The sequence below is a fragment of the Salvia splendens genome, unplaced genomic scaffold (assembly GCF_004379255.2).
Source record: "Salvia splendens isolate huo1 unplaced genomic scaffold, SspV2 ctg224, whole genome shotgun sequence".
Lineage (NCBI taxonomy): Eukaryota > Viridiplantae > Streptophyta > Magnoliopsida > Lamiales > Lamiaceae > Salvia > Salvia splendens.
Window position 1 is genome coordinate 1 of NW_024598860.1, and position 17,406 is coordinate 17,406.

The 17,406-nt window shown below is 35.1% G+C and overlaps 2 protein-coding genes across 5 annotated transcripts; both read left to right on the forward strand.

Moving 5' to 3' along the window:
* The first annotated feature begins 1,871 nt into the window (after nucleotides 1–1,871).
* On the forward strand, nucleotides 1,872–4,744 carry LOC121789362 (chromatin remodeling protein EBS-like). The gene is made up of 5 exons (XM_042187846.1): nucleotides 1,872–2,146; nucleotides 2,753–3,095; nucleotides 3,202–3,270; nucleotides 3,944–4,070; nucleotides 4,392–4,744. The coding sequence occupies exons 1-5, from the start codon at nucleotides 2,074–2,076 to the stop codon at nucleotides 4,416–4,418; spliced, it is 639 nt and encodes a 212-aa protein (XP_042043780.1). The 5' UTR covers nucleotides 1,872–2,073; the 3' UTR covers nucleotides 4,419–4,744.
* Nucleotides 4,745–9,596: 4,852 nt separating this feature from the next.
* On the forward strand, nucleotides 9,597–17,284 carry LOC121789365 (malonyl-CoA decarboxylase, mitochondrial-like). 4 transcript variants are annotated; one of them, XM_042187850.1, is made up of 16 exons: nucleotides 9,597–9,704; nucleotides 9,845–9,936; nucleotides 11,130–11,220; nucleotides 11,298–11,424; nucleotides 11,498–11,681; nucleotides 11,981–12,125; nucleotides 12,217–12,307; nucleotides 13,188–13,246; nucleotides 13,319–13,396; nucleotides 13,754–13,837; nucleotides 14,561–14,700; nucleotides 15,236–15,358; nucleotides 16,205–16,277; nucleotides 16,522–16,607; nucleotides 16,791–16,875; nucleotides 16,994–17,284. In XM_042187850.1, exons 1-16 carry the CDS (start codon nucleotides 9,636–9,638, stop codon nucleotides 17,030–17,032), a joined length of 1,566 nt encoding a protein of 521 aa, XP_042043784.1. In that variant the 5' UTR covers nucleotides 9,597–9,635; the 3' UTR covers nucleotides 17,033–17,284. The 4 variants fall into 4 exon arrangements, 1 of the variants encoding a protein (XP_042043784.1); XR_006048026.1 differs by lacking the exons at nucleotides 16,205–16,277; nucleotides 16,994–17,284 and having other exon boundaries at nucleotides 15,234–15,358; nucleotides 16,791–16,812; XR_006048025.1 differs by lacking the exons at nucleotides 16,791–16,875; nucleotides 16,994–17,284 and having other exon boundaries at nucleotides 15,234–15,358; nucleotides 16,149–16,277; nucleotides 16,522–16,597.
* The last annotated feature ends 122 nt before the right edge of the window (nucleotides 17,285–17,406 follow it).

A 17,406-nucleotide genomic window follows, 5' to 3' on the forward strand; every position in this document is an offset into this window, starting at 1 on the left:
TCTCAATCTCAATTTCTCTATTCTCCATTTGATAAGTATCTTATTGGTGAAAAAAGTGAGTATCTTTGGGGCAGATGGTACTGGAACACAAATTTATATATGGAATCTGGATGAATGAGGATCAGATTATAGTTTAAAATGGGAGCTGGGTTCACTGGCGGGAGTTCGTTTCATCAGGCCATCAGGGTGGTATATTCATCTGAGTCCGACGATGAAACGAACTCCCGCCAGTGAACCCAGCTTCCCATTTTAAACTATAATCTGATCCTCATTCATCCAGATTCCATATATAAATTTGTGTTCCAGTACCATCTGCCCCAAAGATACTCACTTTTTCACCAATAAGATACTTATCAAATGAGGAATATCTTTTAATGATCTTCTAAGTCTTTTTTGTCAACACTTGTAAGTTGTAAATTTGTAATTGTTGTAACTTGTATTTAAATTTTTCGATTTGTAATTGTTGTAACTTGTAATTGTTGTAACTTGTATTTAAATTTTTCGATTTGTAATTGTTGTAACTTGTATTTAAATTTTTCGATTTGTAATTGTTGTAACTTGTAATTGTTGTAAGTAACTTGTATTTAAATTTTTCGATTTGTAATTGTTGTAATTTGTAATTTTAAAGTTGTAATTTGTAATGTTAAGTAATAAGTTGTAATTTGTAATTTTAAGTTGTAATTTGTAATTTTAAAGTTGTTTGTAGTTTGCAATTTTAAAGTTGTAATTTGTAATTTTAAAGTTGTAATTTGTAAATTTTAAGTTGTAATTTGTAATTTTAAAGTTGTTTGTAGTTTGCAATTTTAAAGTTGTAATTTGTAATTTTAAAGTTGTAATTTGTAAATTTTAAGTTGTAATTTGTAATTTTAAAGTTGTAATTTGTAATTTTAAAGTTGTAATTTGTATCAATAAAATTGCATTTGAACATCGCTTTATTCTAATTTTATTTATGCAAATATATCTACATATTTTACTTGAATTACAAATTTAAAATGCAAAAAAAAAAAAAACCGCCGAACCAGATGAACCGGCCCGGAACCGGGCAAACCTAGGCGGTTCCGCGGTTCACGTGAACCGGCGGTTCACGGTTCCGGAACCGGAACCGCCGATCCTTGGCCGGTTCGGTTCCGGTTCCATTTTTTTTCGAACCGGAACCGGCGGTTCCGAACCGTGAACCGCCGGTTCCCGAACCGTGGTGACGTCTACATACGAACACAATCTACTGCATTACAGGATTGTTACAACTTCAATTTTCTTTCTATACAAATTTGTTTGAGATTTGAGAACGTTGTGTTTTAGATTTCCAGGACGCTTATTTAGTGAAATTAAAAGTGAAAAAAATTATTTTGCAATTCCACTAACTCCTTCCTACTCATATTTTATTATAAAACTAATATATAAAAGTATGACTTCCATTCTACTAACTTTTTCAACCCACTTTTCATTACATTTGTTAAAACTTGTGCCCGATCAAAATGAGACGAATTATTCGGGACGGAGGGAGTATATAACACCAAAGATATCGGTCACGAATTTTCATTCAAAATATTGAAATTTATTAAATGTAGTCAACAAACCAAAAAAGATTCAAAATTATGCAACCTCCCAAAGTCATGTCCCCTTCTCCTCAAATAAAGCTGTAATTCTACAGTAGACGCCTGGGTATCATTAATGACTTCGCGAATCAGATTAAGAAGCATTCTTTAATCATGATTAGTGATCTTAATTCATTCTTAAATTTATCATTCCGCTACATTTGATTTAGTTAACAAACTCATTTAATTTCCCCAATAAATACCATTTGAATAATGACAAACCAGAGCTCTCCTTCCTAGGGTTTGTTTTAACAGCGAATTTTTACCCCAAAAAACTTCTAGGGTTTATGTCATTCCATTTCCCGCTCCTTCCGATTCAGCCCCCATTGAAATGTGCTTTTGATTATCTTCGGTCCCCTGCGGCGTCTCCATTGGAAGGCATTCTCCCGCTGTTTCTGAAATCTTCGACAGGAAGAGTGTCGTTTCTCGAGAGAGGGAGATAGATATAGGAAGAGGAGTTTCTGTGACTAGACCATCCATGGCGAAAAGGAGACCTGGAACGAGCGATGTAGATTCCTACACAATTAGAGGCACCAACAAAATCGTTAAAGGTATATATCGAGAGATGTATGTCAAATGTGATGATTTTTATGGATTGTGAAACTGTGTTGCTTTGAGAGTGCTGCTGCGATTTAAAAAACAAAGGTTTTTTCATTTTTGTTGGATAAATAAGAAAATTTTGTTTTAGGCTGTTCAAACTTGAGACCTTTGGTCCACTCGCCTTTTTTGCATGCATGTTTATGAACTCTACATTTTTCTTTTATTTTTACTCTTTATTTTTATTTAAATATTGAAAGCGTACAAATATTGGTTTCACTATGGCAATGAAGATGAGGCAGTAATTCTCTCGGACTTGGATATTTTCACTGACTTTCTTTAATTTGGTGAAGATTCCTAATTGAGAAACTACGTGCGTAAATGTTGCACGTATACTCTAGTATCAAGGAATAAATGAGTTATGTTTTGTAAGCATATTGTTTTTTCCAATCTTGGGCGAGTTTCTGTTTGTCATAAAATTGGGCCTGCACTAGGTCATCACACTCTATGGATGTTTGTTCTGATTTGAGTATGTAGAAATTTACTTGAGCCGGCCCAATGTTTGTTCTGATTTTAGCTTCTGAATTTAGTTTTTCTGTTGTGTTTGTATGGGAATTAAGCTGGAGATTGTGTAGTGATGCGGCCATCAGAAAGTAATACTGCTCCTTATGTGGCACGGGTGGAGAAGATTGATGCTGATAACCGTAACAATATGAAAGTACGGGTGAGGTGGTACTACAGGCCAGAGGAAGCAGTCGGAGGAAGAAGACAGTTCCATGGAGCCAAGGAGTTATTCTTATCAGATCACCATGACATGCAAAGTGCTCACACGATTGAGGGGAAATGCATTGTTCACTCTTTCAAGAATTATACTAAGTTGGAGAATGTTGGCCCTGAGGATTACTATTGCCGCTTTGAATATAAGCCTTCAACTGGAGCTTTTCTGCCAGACCGTGTTGCAGTGTGAGTTGTGCCTATTTTATTGTATGCTTTTGGTTCATAATGGTAAATGCTGGTACATATGTCTTCTGGAGACACTAAATGGATTTCCTGTGATTATATTTGAAAGGTATTGCAAATGTGAGATGCCCTACAATCCTGATGACCTGATGATACAGTGTGACGAATGCAAAGACTGGTGTGTGAGTTATATCCCTGAATTTGTTGCGTTCATGTTTTTTCATAAAATTGAAACTTCATCAAGGTCAATATCCCCCTTCAACATGTGGAAACATTAATCCATGAGTTGAAACTATTGATTTGCTGGGTGAGTGCCTGAGAATGTTTTTCAATTTAGTTGACAGCTAGTAAAGCAGTATATTGTTTTAGAGGTTCCTGTGAAAGCTGATTTTTTTGTTTGAATGCACTTTTCCTTTTGTATGTATTCCACCCAGTCATCTCCTAGACATTAAGCTGAAACCTCTTTATAAATAACCAATCTTCTGCTTAGGGAGAATTATTTCCACTTGTCTGGTCTTATCTTTATATGAAGCTCATTAATTATTCTTGTGTTTTTCTCTGGTTGTATTGTGATGCTCTCCCTAAGTGGCAGATGTGCAATTGACTCTCATGTCCTTATCCGAAGTAAGATATGGAGATTTTGTTTACACACCCAGCACCCCATCTGTGCTTGGAATTGGAACAACTGAAATGTTTTTCCCCTTTTTGAGATCTATCATTCTAAGCACAATGTTGAGTGTTTTGTTATTTGTTATTTGTTATGTCCCTTCCCCTGACAAAGTACTCAAATTATCATCGGTGCAATGGTTTCTTCTTGATGTTTCTCTTTATGGACTGTGATCCTTTTGTAGGTACCATCCTGCATGTGTTGATTTGACAGTGGAAGAGGCAAAGCAATTGGATCACTTTATCTGCTCCGACCATGGATCCGATGAAGATTTTAAAAAGGCCCAAGAAAACTCATTTACAAATGGCAAAGTAAGCAAGCTTGTTCTTGGGCAAAACCAATTTAGTTTTGACTCTCTGATCTTGTTTATGTATTTGTACATAACAAACTTTTACATACGTGGAAATTGCTTCTGGGAAGCCATTGTGTTGATAACCGACTTGATATGTTTTATTCAGTAAATACTCAGCTCTTCTAGGAATACGTATTTTATGCCTACAAGAAAAGGCGAACTGCATTTGTCTATCCTTGAATACATATTTTGTGTCACCATAGTTTCAATAATAAGTGTATATATATACCTGCTAGGCTTTGCCCTCTCTTTCATCCGAGCTATTTTCATTCTCGTGCAGGCAGAGACGAAGCGCCAGAGGAAGTAAGACCATTATGTGCTGATCTCTTAAGCATTGTTGTACAGGCAGAGAACTCTTCCTCTGCTTATGCCTTTGGTTATTTGTAATTAATGACACATACCAGAGCGTATATTGTATTAATCGATGCAGCTTTGTAGGTCATGCTTCCTAAAGAGATGAATCAGTAAATTGACTTGCTTGCTAGACATTTTCTATCATTATGCAATCTAGTTTTGTGTGTCCCTCTCATTGTAAGCTTCAGCATTACACTGCTATTAGCAACAGAATCAAACCATTTTCCTGATGATTTTGATTTGTAACATGAGGTTAATGATAGCGTTTAATATGATTAATTACTGATAGTGTTTAGTTCTATTTTAGGGTTAATTGTACGCAAATACTACATTAAACTATGACTACTTATTTCGATTGATAAAAAACTCAAAATCTTGTTGACAAATGGAGTACATAATTTTTGCAAGTTATAAATTTTGACATTAACTCAAATACTGCACGCAAGCTGAGGTGATTGTCGTCTCGATGAAGTCATGGGATCCCCAAGCGGAGCAGTAGCTTTGCCTCTACTCAGTTGGGATTTGGTGCTTATCTCGGCAAAATGAAGGAGAAGGCTCGGATAGAAGGTGCTCTGCTGATGGCAGGCGGGAAGAAGCAGGTCGTCATCCACGAGCAACAGGTGGAGAAGTTCCTCTATACCACTCTGAAGCTGCACTCGACGATACTCGATTACTCGCGGATGGCAGTGGTGGTGCTTGTGAGTCTCCCTCCACCGCCGCTGAACCACCCTGAATATTTTTACATGGATATTGATCTCTTGGTTGAGAATGTGCCTAGGCTTTTGATAGTGCGAGGATATCGAAGAGATGTTGTCACTTGTCAATTTGTTTTGCGTAGTTTTTTTACTAACAAAAGACTCATTTCCCTCTCTTGTTGGAAAGGGAAATAAGATATATTATGCGGTTTATTTTTTTTAATTCACTTTCCTACTTTTTTATGTCAATATCCAACTAGAAATGTTAGCATACGTAAATAATTATACTCCACCACAATATTAACATTCAAGAAGACAAGTTTAGTAGTGATTGTGATTTTTTTTTTATATATGATTGATTTACAAGAACCCCGACAAATGTTGGAGTTGATTTTGGAAACTAACTACCGCAATCTAAGATTGACACAACCAATTGTGTCTTGATACAGTAACTGTGATACGAGCTCGGTCTGGACGTTCGGACTTGCAAGCGCGTCAGCAACTCTATTACCTTCCCGATAGATGTGTGTAATGCGAAACTCCATGTGTTGCAAACGATCCAACACTCGCATCCACGCCCCCTCATACTTTTTAGGCACCTCCGTAGATCGAGAATATAGTAAATCAACGAGTCGCGTGCAGTCGGATTCCAGCCACAGTTTCTTCCACCCTCTATCACTCGCTATATCGACCGCATTGATGCACGCAGCGAGTTCGGCCTCGAATGCAGTCCCCTCTCCTAATTTCATAGAGAAGCAGCCTATGGCTTTCCCTCCGTGGTCTCCAAAAACACCCCCACACGACGATGACGATCCAAATGATGACCCGTCAGTGTTCACCTTGACCCACGAGGGCGGAGGGCGATGCCAACGAACCAAAGTGGCTGTGGGGCCCGTGGTGTTGACATCCATGGGTTGATCGTGCACGATCCTAATCCAGCCACATCGCAAAGCGTACGCCGGTGCAGAAGCTACCTTCATTAAGTCTTTAAAGCTCGAAAATTGGAGGGAGTAGCAGTAGCCTTCGCCGGCCACGGGGATAACTCGCCAAGTGAGAGACGGCTGCCAGAAGGCGTGTAGCGCATCGCAGAGATCAGCGAGCGAAATCATCTCCTCTCCTTCGTTGGGAACAATCTGCCCCGTCACCTTATACTTGAAGCCGTTCAAACTTTCGGGGCACGTATCATACTCTTTAATCAACGGTCGAATCGGAATTGCGATCAATGGAATTGGACGGATTGGAATTGGACGATGAGACTTTGAAACGAACCCATAAATGCACGCCATACTGTAGAATGTAGAGTAGACTAATGCTAAGTAGTAATGAACCTAAATCTGCTCTTGGAAACTGAATGTTGTTGGTGTGATTTGTAAGAGCTGTTTGTTTATGATCGAAATATAAAACCTAAATGTAGTAGTATATCTGGTTTTCTTTCCTTATTTATGTAGCTTATTAATTCATCTCCTGAGTTTCATATGGAAAGTTTAGTTCTACAACGGATATTTTATCCCTTTAATTCCCAAACGCGTATAGCTATAAAATTTCCTTATTTACAGAGTTTCCAAACTTAAAGCTGGGGATATTTTAATTGTTCTGGGTTTGGATAACTTGAATCCGTTTCTGCAAAAATTATTGTTGAATTTTCAATTCTCATCAACACAAAAATCTCTGGTTTCCAATTTTCAATTCTTTTCTTCTTCGTTTTGTGGAGTGCCTCAATCCAGATTCTCGTTTCATATTAGTTTTTTGTTATCCTCCTCTCTCCATTATACAACTAATTTATGAGAAAAAAAAAGTGAAATGAAGGAGCAAGGAAGAATGATGAAGATGAATCAGTGTGTTGAAGCAGAGTGAAATGAATCCGCGGGTAGCCAAATTCAAGGATTGCAAAGCTGATTTGATTGATTTTCGAATTTAAATGGCTCCACTGAATCGGAGCGCAGCAACAATTTGAAATCCCTAATTTGAGGTCCAACGCTATGAAACTTTCGCGTGTAGACTGGAATTCGGTAGGTCGTAGGAGCAATTGGAAAGACAAAAGGGTAAGTAAACAGAGGATGGAGCAGCAGTCATTGGTTAGCTCCGAATAGTGATGATGAACATGATAGGACTGAGGTTGGGGAAGGCGTTGACGGTCGTGTTGATGGTGGATTTGAAGCAGTAGAAACTAGAGAAAGAGGTTGTGTGGAAGGGAGTTTGCGAAGTAGAGATGAAGATGATTGATGATAGTAATGTGAATGATTCCAAGGCATAAGATAAAAATCTGCTACTGAATTTGAGATAGCAGAAAGTGTTGATGATGAAATAAAAATAGTTAAACTTTGTTGTATGATTGGTTTATACAGTGATAATATTAGTATTAATTAGGTCAAAGATTACTTTTCTATTACAAGAGAAATTATTATGTTCATTTTGATAATTATCCATGCTTTGTGGCTTGCTCGGTCAATACTTTGTTTTACCAAAGATTTTGAGTTTATTTATATTACCAAAATGCAAACGAAGTACTTAGTATATAGGTGTTTTTTATGTAAGGAGTCTAGATTTTATGAAAAATGTACTACTCTGTTAAGATTGGTTAGTTGGTACTATAGGAATTCTATAAAAATGACTTTTAGTTTTTGAATAATTTTATGCAATTTAAAATTTCAGGTTTTATTGGTTTTCATAATTCAGATTATAGTTTTTTTTTTTGGATAATTTGGTTCAGTTTTAGTTTTGTGAAGCTCAGTTTTTTGTTCGATTTGGGCAAAAATTCGAATACTCCCCCCTAGCTTTTAACTTTGATAAAGAATGACTTTGTTTTGTTTGAAAGAAAGTCATTTTATTTGTCACGTCATCTTGATTTTATAACATTAGTATTTAATTTCAACTTTATTGGACAGTTAAGAAAATCGATAATTTGTTACTACTATTTGTCAATAAAATTAAAGGTTATGACGGACCAAAATGGACCCTACTTTTGTAGTTTTAGTGGCAATTATTCCTTTTATTTATCATAATTACATAAAATGGAGTATAAGAAGACGGATTTTTTTTAATAATCATAATGCGGAATTTTAAATTGCAAAAGCTGATGGTTTGGATTATTGATAACAAAAAATATTAAATTTCATTAAAATTAAAAACAATCACATAATGAAAATACAAAATTACACAATTACAATAAAAAACTATTAACTATAAATCTAGAGTCTCAAATTCTCCTCTATAACTGTGAAAAAACGAAGGTGCTTATATAATTGAGTCTTGTTAATCTGAAAATTGCTCATTATATTCGTGTTTTCACTTTGAAGTTTCTTACTTCTTAGTACTAATATTCATGCTGTGTTTTGTTTATGATGCAAATATCTTTGTTATGTCATCTAATCATCAAGTTTTATACTCCTACATGACATCATTAAGGATTCGAAGCTTGATTACGAGAGAATCTAGTTTTAGTTATCAATTCATAGTATAATTTACATGGCAGATGTCATGTTTGTGCACTAATTCTTTGAACTTTTTGAGTATTACTCATAAAAAAGATGGAGAATCTTATTTTAATGGATTTGGCACTGACTTTAGTTTAATGAGTAGAGTATCTACTACTCCATATTCTCAATGTATGAATTTTAATAAACTGTAACAAATGTTTTGTGAAACCATGAAACAAAATTCTGAGCTAAAGACCTTCAACACTATTCATCAATTTTTTTCTTTGAAATGTTGACTAAAAATCCACTATTTAAGTTCTTCTTTCTTTTTTTTTCTTTTTTTTACTCCATACGAGTTTTAAAAAATATGAAGAAAGGTAAGTAAATTATATTAACATCAGTTACTACCGCAAGTCATTAACATTAAGAACATTAATTAGGATACCGGGTTACCTGCAGAATTAGGATGAAAGATGTAATCTTGGAGAAGAAAGAAAGAGAGAAAACTGTTCAAGTATAATTAAGTACTTTATAAATATTCTTGTTCATTAGATTTATTGAAATAACTGTTCACATGATTAATAATGTTGATGTTAGTATAATGAAAAAACATAGTAGTAGTAGTTGTTTTTAAAAGTATTTCATGAATAAAAATTATAGTGAATGTGAAGTAAAAAAATGATACGGAGTACTACTTATAATGAAAAGTAAACTAGTGCTAAGTATTCATAAAATGATTCTTTAAGTAAACTAGTGCTAAGTATTCATAAAATGATTCATAAAAGAGTGATATTGTTTTGTGTATTGGTTTTTTTGTTTTAAAATTTATCTCCAAAAATATAAATTTGGGCCTTTGATATGACAAAATCACGGAACATTGGGCCTTCAAATTAGTTTAGCCAAAAGGCCCAAAACAGCGTCGGTGTCGGAGGCGGGTCAAAGCCGCACCACCGAGATTTTCAGTTTGAGGAATTCGTAATAAACAATTCAATGGTGGTCGAATTTATTCGAGCACAATCATTTGTAATGACTGGACTTTCTGACTAAACAAATACTCATATGAACAAGAACAGGAAGGCTCTCTCCATTTTGATGCGTGCTAGAATGCGTCCACCTTCCCCCACCACCGTAAGTCGTGTTGCTTTCACCTCAATCTACTGCCCCAATTATGCCTAATTTTTTAACAATTTGATCTGGTAATTGTTTGATTTAGTTTGTTTGTGTTTCACGGATTTTTTATTGTTGATTCCGTGTGTGTGAATGAGCAGAACAGAATAAATCAAATGCAATTCTCGCCAATCGATGGCGTTAGGAACGGCAAAGTTTCTACTTCTCAGGAGGCCTCCGCCACTCTCCACACGTATGTGATTATAATGTTATTTTTTTCGAGTGATTTGGATTGTATAAGAAAATGGCCACGCTGAGAAAGCATGCTTGTTTTTGCTATGTATATGCTGATGCATCACATTTATATTTGCGGTTTTTAAAGTGGCACGCTCCGGTGCGTTTGCCATAATTAATAGGAGTATTTAATTGTGATAATATTTTCTAACTAGGAATTAATAAATCCTGATTAGGGATTGCTGAACCCTAATTGAGATGGATGTGGATGTGATTCCGGATGTACACAAGTTTTTTCCTTATTTAAATGTGTGATTTTAGAGGAAAATTTACAAAACGGAGGTTAGTTTATCAGTGTAGCTCAAGTGAGTAGATTGGAGTATTAACCAGTAAATTTTCATGAATTATTGAAGCTCAGGGACAAGAAGGAATGGGCCTAAAGTTATGCTGTTATGAGGTTATTTTGTGAATCAGATAGGACTTGATATGTATAAGTAACTTATGCTGGATTCATTACATCATAATTTGGTGTTGATGACGAGCTCGGGGTAAAATGGATGAATGGCAATGGTAATGAACTAAGTCATATTATATTCCATGTGTTTGTCTGGCTCGTTTCCCTTATAAAAAAATGATTTTGTGGCTTTTAGCATAGTTCCTACCTAAAACTCGTTGATACTCCAGTTAAATTACTCTTAACATTTTAAGAGTGAACACCATAAATAGCACTGTAGGTAGTTTGGAATGTGTAGCTCTGGACTCGGATATTCCCGAAACTTCCTTCTCTGGTCATTTGTCACTTCCATATCTTCGTTGAACATTTGTAATATCAATTTAATTTTGTGCTAAATTAAATAATTCTCCTCCTCTAGAGCCTTCACTTTTGATCTCATGCGTAAACAATATCAAGAAGATGTTATTAAGAAATTTCCTTTCAGTTCAAATTATATCTGTTTTGAATGGGATGCCTAGGAAATTATTCAGAATTTACCATGTTTCAACTACATATGTACTGGAATAATCAATAGGTGTACTACCATCATTGAACTTTTCCCATAGACATCAACTACTAGATGTTTGCATATATGCTCACCACTGCTCCATTAACTACTAATTTACAACAATTTTTTATATACGATCCTTTGTAATATAGAGTAAACATGCAATTTGTATTACATATAGTGGAATTAACTCTTGAAGTGAATGTTGTAGAGATTTTGTGAGAGTGCAACAATCGATGCATGCTGCTATTTCAATGAACAAGACAGAGATTCTTGATGTTGCACTAGATGATTTTTCTGAGGTGCGTTAAAATTTCTGCACATGCCAACAAGTTATTGTTAAGTATCTTTTGGTACTTATTTCACAATAGGAATGCAGGGTTACTATGGCCTTCCCAATGAGAACCGTCGGGCATTATTGTTGGCACTTGCTAGGGAATATGATCTTAATCGGAAGCAAGTTCGTGATTTGATGAAACAATATCTTGGGCTTGAACTTCCAAGCAGTAAGATTGCTATTGCTTGTTCCAGTTGTTCTTGGCAATTGTTCTAGTCTCTTTAACCTTTTGATTCTTTTAGGTGATAAGCCGCTGGAAAATGCACATGAAGGCGAGGGATCATTCTCTGCTTTCTACAGGATCGAGAGGAATTTGAGGGAATCGCTCAAGCCAATGTACGAAGTTCTTTTCGAACGGCTGAACACACACCCTGGAGGACTAAGATTCTTATCAATTATGAGGGCCAACATACTATCTTTTCTCGCGTAAGGTTATGCACCAAATTTACACTTCCACATTTCTCCATCTATTTCATTTTAGATCTAGGAGAAAACTTCATGGATGGAAGTTGACTCTCGTTGGGCAATAGTGAAATAAAAGGAGCATGGTATTATAAGTATTCATCCTTAAAGGGGTATTTAGTTTTTGTGAATTATTAGATTGATAAAACATACTTACTGCAGAGTACTATTATTTTGTATTGAGTGATTAGATGATAAAGAAAAAGTTCAAATCAATTGCTTATGAACTCCTAAAAGAGCACATATTTTATTAATTTTTCAAGGGAGGAAAATACTGCCGTGCTGAGAGCATTGGACTCTTACTTGAAAGAGAAGCTTATTACATGGCTCAGTCCTGCAAATCTTCAGCTTCATCACATAACTTGGGATGATTCAGCATCTCTGTTGGAAAAGATTGTAGCACATGAGGTAGGTTATATGTAATTGGATAAAATCTCCAATGACTTCTCCCATCTGTATTCCATTAAAATATGGGACTCCTGTCTCTGGTCATTTGTAGGCAGTTCATCCAATCAGTAATCTTCTAGATCTGAAGCGAAGACTGGGTATGGGACGCCGCTGTTTTGGGTACTTGCACCCAGCGATTCCAGGTTAACTTTCTTTCTTATGCATGTGCATTAAAATTCTGACTTGATACTTGATCGATAGGGCTATTTTCATAATGCTCATAATAGATAATAAATTATTTTGAAGATGCGGAATGAGTTCACTCAGATTTTGCAAAATTGGCATTTTAAATCCCTCTCAGCATCTAATAAAAGACAATAATTATAGAGACTTTAATAATTTGATTTTAGTTACAGTAAAACAAATTTCGTAATAATATTCTTATTAATTATCTTAATGATTTATTCTTGGATTACCTAAGTGCTTGAGTTAGAATTCTAAGTATAAGAATTTCATGAGATGTCTATATTAGTAACTCATAAGTGTCTCATAAGTACTTAATACAGGAGTAATAAATAACTTCGTATAATCTCGTGCTATTTTAAATGTATGACAGTGCATACAAAATTTGATATGATTATATCATTTGTTAGTAATTAATTGAAGGACAATATTGTGACAGTCATAAATTTGTAATTTTATTTTATAACTACTGTTCAGAGTAATTCTTTCAGAATCTAATAGGAAGTATAAACTTATTAGATACCTTCGCATTAGATTTCATTAGTATGCTACATATAAAGTTGCTACAAAGTTTGGTCTCTTCGGCCTTCACCACACCCAAGCTGTGGATCTCTCTTATATGAAAAGGAGAGGTCTCAGTTCAATCCTCCTCTCCTTTCCTCCTACTTAAAATAAAAATAAAAATTTGTACAAATTATGACAACATTATAGTTTAAACCTAACTTGAGTCCATATGCACTTACAGAAGTTGCGGTTGTGTATATTTAGACTTTCGAGTTATTATTTCTTGTAAACCAAATATCGCCAGCCTGTTGTGGCTAATAATACATCTGTCTACAGGCGAACCATTAATTTTTATTGAAGTTGCACTCATGAAGCACGTGGCTCAAACAATACAGGTGAACAATTTTCTGCCCTATACTGTAGTACGGATTTGAAGCTATGATTCACTGATGACGATATTTGTACAGGAAGTTCTATGGGATGATCCTCCAATACCTGAATGTGAGGCAACATGTGCACTTTTTTACTCCATCTCTTCTACTCAGGTGATATGAATGTCATAATTTCTTCCAAAAATATTTTGCAAATTTTCAAAAATATTTTTTCTTCAACCTTCCTCTTCACTGGACTAGATGATTCTCTCTAAAATTCTTTGAGCTGTAGATACAATTCTGAAAGAATTTATGCTGTCACTGGAAATCAATATTACTACCTTTTATCATCAACCAACTATTTGCGTGCCCATGTCATGTTTCACTTGAATAGTCTTTCAAGAATCAAGAATCAAGAGTAAACTTAACATGATTTAGTACCATTGTCTTATAAATAGTTTGAAAAATCATTCTTAGGCGTGTCATGATTTGTAAACGTTTCTCTTATGAATTTACTGCTGTGATTTGCAGCCAGGTTTATCTGGAATCAACCTGGGAAAGTTTCTTATAAAACGTGTGATTGATGTCGTTAGAAGAGACATGCCAACAATTTCAGTAAGTTTGTGCTTTTAGATACTTTACGATTTTGACAGGTAACACTTTAATCTAACTTCCTCAAATGGGAAGTTAAAACCTAGGCTCAAATCAATCTCTCCCCTTATATTCCTATGCTAATGATGTGCCCCTTCATTTCTTAACACTTTTTGGGGCGAAAATATCTTCTAGAGAAATAAGTAATTATATGGGAAATATGTACATTATGCTCTGTTGCAGCAAAAAAACATGACGTCCACTAGGAGATATGACTGGACAGATTCGTAACCATCTCTTGAAATACAGTACCATAGAGTATGAATTAGGCTGGGCTAGTTTATCCAGTTGTACTGATTAGGACCTAGAGGAAATTCAATGCAGTACCCATTCTAGAAATGCAAATCCAACAGGACCTTTCCGGAAATTTTCTTGAGAAACTGTTTGAGAACTTCATTCTATATCTATAAACAGTTATCGAATCAGGTAGCATGTCATGGTTAACTTAAGACATAACAAAACACCTCATATTAGCTCAAATAGGGTAGTATGGGCAAGTAAATGTCTAAGCTTGATCATTTGTGCTACACACAATATAGTGGCCAGTTTAATGGCTCCTGTTGGTTCTTCCTACCCCTGTCAGGTTTATTGTGAAATTAGCTGTAGAGTGCATCATGATATTTTTAGTCCTTTTTCTTGATGTGTGAGATTCTTGTGATATTAAGTTGCAGAATTTATCTCCTGCAGACATTTGCGACTCTTAGTCCTATACCAGGTTACATGCAATGGCTTTTGTCAAAACTGGCACCCACTGAAATATCTGATTCAACTTTCAGTGAGAACTTGCTAACACCAGAAGAAGAAAGTGCACTCCTTGAGGCTACCGAGTAAGCTTATCTGTGAAGCTTTACGAAAATGTGCATTATTAGGTCTTTGATAACAATAAATCTTAGTGGGTCTTTTCGAGTGCAGCAACATTGACAGTGAAGGCATTCCTCTTTTTGAGTGAAGAATTTCAAAACACCAAATCTCTTTTTAGTTTTTACATGCTTAAAAAGCATTATACCACTAAATCTACTACATAGTCTGACTAGATTCACTGCACTTGCAACGAATCATTATAGAATCTGCATAATATTTGCGACATCTTGTGGGTCAGTTTTTAACTTTTTATGTGCAGGCAGGTTAATGTTGATCGCACTTTTACATGACTTTTTCTATTAGTGCTAAGTTTTGTATACATTTAATTGCCCTTTCAGTCCTTCCTTAAAGGTATAATAACAACTATTTTCTCTTCACTTCACCTTAAGGAACTGTAATGCACTCTCCATGATGAATTAATCTCTCATTCTCTGTTTATACCTTATCTATCATCAGCTTTACTAAGATGTCATCTTTTAATTCCGATTCTTATCTTTAGAGAACTTTCCATGGAAAAAATGGGATGGAAGTATTGCGGAACTTGTTGTCATCAAGTGAAAAATGGATTAATTCAGAAAAGTTGGCATCTGTGCTGAGAATTCCTCTAATGAGGCTCTGTGCCAGGTGCGTTTCATGAGCTGAAGAGGCTACTGTGTTGTTTTATTCCATTTTTTATGACATTAATGAAGATTTTGTATTTCATGCTGGATGAAATATTTCATAGTTTCATACTCATTAAGCCTAATAGTCTTGAGTTTTGTTCTAACATTGTATTCTTGAATCTTGATCCTGGTTAATGATATAACACTGCAAATCATTTCATTTATAGTATTATACTCCCTCCGTCCCTCAAGAATATGCACTCTTTCCTTTTTAGTCCTTCCCACAAGAATATGCACTTTCTAATTTTGGAAACTCTTTTCTCTCTATTGAGGTGGGACCCATTCTCCACTAACAATACTTTAATTACTTTTTCTCTCTACCTCTCTCTTACTTTACCCATTTTGCATTAAAACCCGTGCCGAACATAAAGTGCATATTCATTGGGGACAGAGGGAGGAGTTACTATGGACACTTTCTATTTCTGAAATACATTTGAACTTTAATTTATACTTCTGACTTATTTCTGCAAGCTTATGCTCTTTGGGAGCTGAGTTGATTTCATTTCAGAATATACAATTCAAATAAGTTAGTTTATTCGAAAGCAATTCTTGATTTCGAAGTTTATCATCACTATTGTATTTTTTCCTAGTTGTTTTTAATAATTATCTTAGTTCTGTTATTTAGGGTTATTGGATGCTAAAGTTGATAGATTCTTATCTTAGCTTTTTTTTTGAAGGCTTCATAGTTCAGCTTTTATTTTAGTTTTAAGTCAGATTGAGTAATATCATGATGACATGCTTGAATGCAACACGGTTGTTTTCTACTGTGTTGCTATAGTATCTTGTTCTCATTTATACTTGATTGAAGGTATCTTCTTCAAGAGAAGAAGAGAGGAAAGGCTCTGGATTCTGTTGGAAATTTTCACTTGCAAAATGGAGCGGTTGGTCATGCATCTTATATCTCCATAATAGCACCTCTTTTTTGCCACTTGTGGTGCTTTCTTTTCGTCTGTTTTTCTGAAACATCTTACATCCCATATTTACTCTTTACTATGAACTTATATTGAAAAAGATAAAGAAGGGAAGGAAAAGAAATATGAAGTATATATGTAAATCAATAAATATAGTAGCAGAATTAATGTTGGAGAACTTCATTCTAATCAGCAGCTCATAATGTTGATACAGATGGTTGGAAGGATTAATTGGATGGCAGATCTATCCGAAAAGGGCATAAAGCAAAGTGCGGGCATAATGGTTAACTACATTTATGAGTAAGACTCACTTCTGAATTTTATAATCCTACCACTGATCTTGATCTTATCGTACACTTGTATTCGCATTTCACCCAACAAAATATGCTGATAGCCTATTTCTGCACATTAATGATACAGTGTAGCCATTCTTGGTTATAAAAATTGACATTTAGTTCCTAAGATTGACTGCACTTTTTGCAGGGTGGAGCATATCGAGGAAAATGCTCAGTTGTATTTTGGTGATGGGGAAATTGGAGCTTCTGATGAAGTCAGATCCTACCTTGAGGTAAACTGTTGATGTCAAGATTATTTTCATCTCTCGATTGTCCTCATCCAAATGAAATTGTTCATAAGCACTTAAAAACTAAGGCTCATGCTGAAACGAAGGTTGGTTCATATTTCAGCAACGTCAAGAGGATCACCAAGAAGAAATCAAAGATTAGAAGGTTGGTGAAGGCCTCAACATCTCCTCTAATAGTAAGCATTTTTCGCAATATGAAGGTATATATACCGATGTTTATGTAAGAATTATTCATCTTTTGCTTATGAGAAGCTATGGCCTGCATCTGTATAGTTTACTCCAAACAAGTAGGATTAAATAAATCAAGCTGCTTTATCCCAGGCTTCCCTGCAGGCTTGTATTTCAAAAATTTGGATCTTTTTTTAATAACATATTTGTATTTGCAAAATTGTAAGGAGTGATGCATATAATTGGTTTGTATGTTTCTTATTTGGACGCCAAATGCTAACTTTCTGAAGAGTCAAATGTTTGCGAGATAATCGGCAAGACTCGGTTAGAACAATGTTGTGTTGTCCC

Coding starts and splice junctions, on each gene's coding strand:
- LOC121789362 (XM_042187846.1), top strand. CDS start 2,074: ATGGCGAAAAGGAGACCTGGAACGAGCGATGTAGATTCCTACACAATT. Junction 2,147..2,752: donor CACCAACAAAATCGTTAAAG/GTATATATCGAG, acceptor ATGGGAATTAAG/CTGGAGATTGTGTAGTGATG. Junction 4,071..4,391: donor ACTCATTTACAAATGGCAAA/GTAAGCAAGCTT, acceptor ATTCTCGTGCAG/GCAGAGACGAAGCGCCAGAG.
- LOC121789365 (XM_042187850.1), top strand. CDS start 9,636: ATGAACAAGAACAGGAAGGCTCTCTCCATTTTGATGCGTGCTAGAATG. Junction 13,838..14,560: donor GAGACATGCCAACAATTTCA/GTAAGTTTGTGC, acceptor TATCTCCTGCAG/ACATTTGCGACTCTTAGTCC. Junction 15,359..16,204: donor CTAATGAGGCTCTGTGCCAG/GTGCGTTTCATG, acceptor ACTTGATTGAAG/GTATCTTCTTCAAGAGAAGA.